The 3976-nt window shown below is 32.7% G+C and overlaps 1 protein-coding gene across 1 annotated transcript; it reads left to right on the plus strand.

Moving 5' to 3' along the window:
* The first annotated feature begins 426 nt into the window (after positions 1-426).
* On the plus strand, positions 427-2941 carry LOC132061869 (pectin acetylesterase 8-like). Its single transcript, XM_059454556.1, has 8 exons — positions 427-468; positions 722-846; positions 939-999; positions 1800-1856; positions 1960-2037; positions 2136-2238; positions 2577-2719; positions 2798-2941. The coding sequence occupies exons 1-8, from the start codon at positions 427-429 to the stop codon at positions 2939-2941; spliced, it is 753 nt and encodes a 250-aa protein (XP_059310539.1).
* The last annotated feature ends 1035 nt before the right edge of the window (positions 2942-3976 follow it).

Below are 3976 nucleotides of genomic sequence, written 5' to 3' on the forward strand. Positions count from 1 at the left end.
TGGAAGTGTGGAAGATTGTGGACTCCGTTTTGGCAACTTCATGGGCTCCTCTAACCATATGAATAACACCCGTGTTTTTAGCGGCTTGCTAGATTACAACAAGACCAATAATCCAGGTACATATGAACATATTTTTTATATATACTTCTTATTAATTGGATAATAACGATCTTGACTAATGGTTATTTTTTTCCAGACTTTTACAATTGGCACAGAATTATGATCAAATATTGCGATGGATCTTCATTCACAGGAGACGTTGAATCAGTCGATAAAGTACGTCACCACATTTGTGTTATCAAATGTAGACTTTAATTATGTCCCATATATTTATAAGTTATAGAAGTGGAATTATGGTAATATGTCAAAATTATTTTTCAGGCTACCAATCAACATTATAGAGGTGCAAGGATTTTTCAAACAATTATGGAGGAGCTACTAGCAAAAGGAATGAAGAATGCAAAAAATGTATGGTCAATTAGTGGAAATTAAACTATCATTTTAATAAACAAAACTACAATAAATTAAGAAAGGAGTTTAAGCGTTGTGAATTGATAGTTTGTAATATTATTATACCATCAGATTAAGTTACCTGTAACAGCATGTAGTGTTTTAAAACAAGAATGATAACTTGAAAAATAAAATAAATAATATAGATTAAATTGTGATGATAGTGCAAAGAATATTACTGACGGTTATCAATGAATTTTATTGATGGCAGGCTATTCTTTCAGGCAATTCAGCTGGTGGATTGGCTGCTATGATCCATTGTGATCGTTTTCGATCTCTATTACCTAGCACGCCTAGAGTGAAATGCCTCTCAGATGGTGGCTATTTTTTACTTGAGTAAGATTCAAATAACTCAGAAACTAAAAAGCATTGAACCATAATTGTATTTTGTCAATAACAACATAATAATTACAGTTTCTTTCTTTTAGCAATGATGGCAAGAGAGGGAAAGTATTGGAATCAACCTTTGCTGCAGTGGTTAACTTACATGTACTCTTCCTCAATCTTTCTCTTTATTACAGACAAATAACGTACTCCCTATGTCTCAATTTATGTGGCATACTTTCTTTTTTAGTCTGTCACAAAAAGAATGTCATCTTTCGAATTTATAAATAATTTGACAAAAAAATCTCTTTTGACCCTTAATGAGATGACTTAGAGCCACACAAGTATCTAAGTCTTGTTTTGGACCAAATTTTTTAAAAATCTTATTTTCTTTTTTAAACTCTATGCCTAGTCAAATGATGCCACATAAATTGGAATGGAGGGAGTATTATTTTTGTCCTTTTTATTTTATTTTTTATAACGGTGGTGTTTGGGCGTACTTGGGCACACATCTTAATTCCATTTCACCAAGTATCTGCTATCTCCTATCAACAAAAATATCGAATAACTCTATCCATGAAAACATAGGTAGATGGGAAATATATATCGTTCTGGTCACTTTCCACATGCATTCATACATATTGAAAAATTTATATACTTGTGAATACATATATATATTCTATTTCATGATTTGTCATAACTATATTCCAGGTTAATTTCGTTGACGGTCACTCAACTTTTACTTTATTTCACTAAAACCATTAAACTTATTTTATAAATGAATAAAGTGCTCATTTCAGTATCACAAAAGTCACTAAACTTTTATTCGCAACAAAAGCAGTCACTCAGCTTTGTGTAAATATCACAAACAATAATTAGGATGAAATAAAAAAAAAGTTGTTGTAATACATTTGATTATTCTCATCTTGCAAGATGCTTACATGAACTCTTTTATTGGGTTATAGAATTCAGCAAAAATGTTGCCTTCATCATGTACTTCAAGAAAATTGGATCCAACATTGGTAAGAGCAATTTCATCACCAGTCTCAGTTCATAATTTCATATATAACTGACTTATTTTCTTATGTATCTAAAACTAATAATTTCACAAATTATAACTTGCAGTGTTTTTTCCCACAAAATTTACAACAATATATCAAGACACCACTTTTCATAATCAATTCTGCTTATGATTCATACCAGGTTTGTTTAAAAGCATATTCTTTTAATTTCCTTTTCCAATTCAACTATAGTACTTTGTTATTTTTATTGATCAAATTCTTTTTGGTGTATATTTACAGATAATATTTACCGTTATACCCTCCGCACAGAGAGCTGACTTTAAGGAAAATTGTATGCTAGATTTCAATAATTGCTCTTCCGATCAGCAAAAGATGTTACGAGGTTGGTGCCACAATACTGTCTGAATCATAATAGTATTTCATGGAAAATCCTTTGCGAGATTGGATATTTTTCACATTGAAAATGCGATAAAGCGCGACCTATGATTCATGATATGAAAATCAAAATGAGAATAATAAAAAAATTGTCATTCTTGAACAATAACAATTCTTTTCACTTCAATTAAAGGCTAACGCAACCATTATAATATATAGTTGGTGTGGTATCAAGATATAACTTATCGTACTAGATCAGATGGTATGATTTATCGATCATGAATCACATTCTGGTAGAGTTTTTTTGTTGTTTTAAAATTAATTCATTTGGCTTTGAGTTTTCAGATTTTGGGGCAGAATTTGTAAGTGCATTACCAAACTCATACAGCCCTTCACAAAGAGGAATGTTCGTCAACTCTTGCTTCATACATCTACAAATTTCCTACAGTACCAGCTGGACTAGTCCTTTACTCATGGTGAACAATAAGGTAATCAATAGCTCCCAATTTTTGTCAAACTTTAAATTTGTTTAAACTACCGATGCGAAATTTACATTTTTTTAACAGACAGTTGCAAAGGCATTTGGTGACTGGTTCTTTGAACGAGATCTCTGCCGAGAGACGGTCAAACTACAAGATTTGCCACAAATATGTCGTCCACCCCCTCAACCGGCTCAAGGTCAACGCGAAGACCCCCCAAAACGACTCTGATCAGGACACCACTGCTTAGTTGGTTTTAATTTGGCTCAACCTTAGATGCAAGACCAAAGAATCTTCTTTTTTATTTAGCAATGAGCCAAAGGTGCTATGTTGCTCCCAATGCACACGCAAGTATACGTGGTCACCAAGTAATATATTGATTTTTATAGTCGGATATTGTACCCACAAAGATTTATAATCAACAGTTAAACTAGGATGCAGTAATACTGCTAATTATGCAAGTATGTGTGCAGAATGTTTGATTGTTTTGTAAACTAATGCAAAAACTAAAGAACTAAATAAGTATGCTAACAGTTTGTCACAAACGTTTGTTTAAGTGGGTTTATCACAGAGATATGAGTATTCCAGGGTTGTGGTTGGTTCACCAATCGTATTGAGTCATGCAAGTACCTCACCCTAGCAGTTTTATTCACGATTGCTAATTAACCGGATTATTAATCTCGTAGTATTCTCCCGAACCACTACTCGCCGATTCGAAGCAGTTCGCCGCCTATATACATAAGAAAATTGACCTGTTAAAAATGCAATTCATTTACAGTATTTAATTGAACGCGGCGACTAAGTATATTCCTATCCTAACCCAACTATAGGGATAATCAGATCACACCCTCTTTACTTCTTCTCTAATATGATAACATCTTTCCCAAGTATATATATTAAATAGTAACTCGAACTAGATTGTTGCGCAGGCAATCAAACAATTAAGAACATAAGTAGAGAAAGAATCGTATATGAATAAACTACTAAGATGAAAATACGTGTTCAAACGTCAATACTCATGGTTACACCACAACCCCAGAATTATAGAGTTTAACCACTCATAATCGGATTACAACAATTGGTTTTTATGTTCGATCTAAGAAAAGATGAAATAATGAAGGTAAAAGAGATAACCCTATGATGAAAAGCCTTACCCCTTGCTCTCTGTGAAATAAAACATCTGAACCCTTATATTCAAAATGACCTAAGGATCTTTTTATAGTGTTGGCAAATAATCCTCCAAAGCCCATTCAAAACGGGTCAAGA

The sequence above is a fragment of the Lycium ferocissimum genome, chromosome 7 (genome assembly GCF_029784015.1).
Source record: "Lycium ferocissimum isolate CSIRO_LF1 chromosome 7, AGI_CSIRO_Lferr_CH_V1, whole genome shotgun sequence".
Taxonomy (NCBI): Eukaryota; Viridiplantae; Streptophyta; class Magnoliopsida; order Solanales; family Solanaceae; genus Lycium; species Lycium ferocissimum.

Excerpts from the sequence above, each read along its gene's own strand:
- LOC132061869 (XM_059454556.1), top strand. The coding sequence starts at position 427 with ATGGAGGAGCTACTAGCAAAAGGAATGAAGAATGCAAAAAAT. Across the intron at positions 1,000-1,799 it reads CTGCAGTGGTTAACTTACAT|AATTCAGCAAAAATGTTGCC; the intron begins GTACTCTTCCTC and ends ATTGGGTTATAG. Across the intron at positions 2,720-2,797 it reads TACTCATGGTGAACAATAAG|ACAGTTGCAAAGGCATTTGG; the intron begins GTAATCAATAGC and ends TTTTTTTAACAG.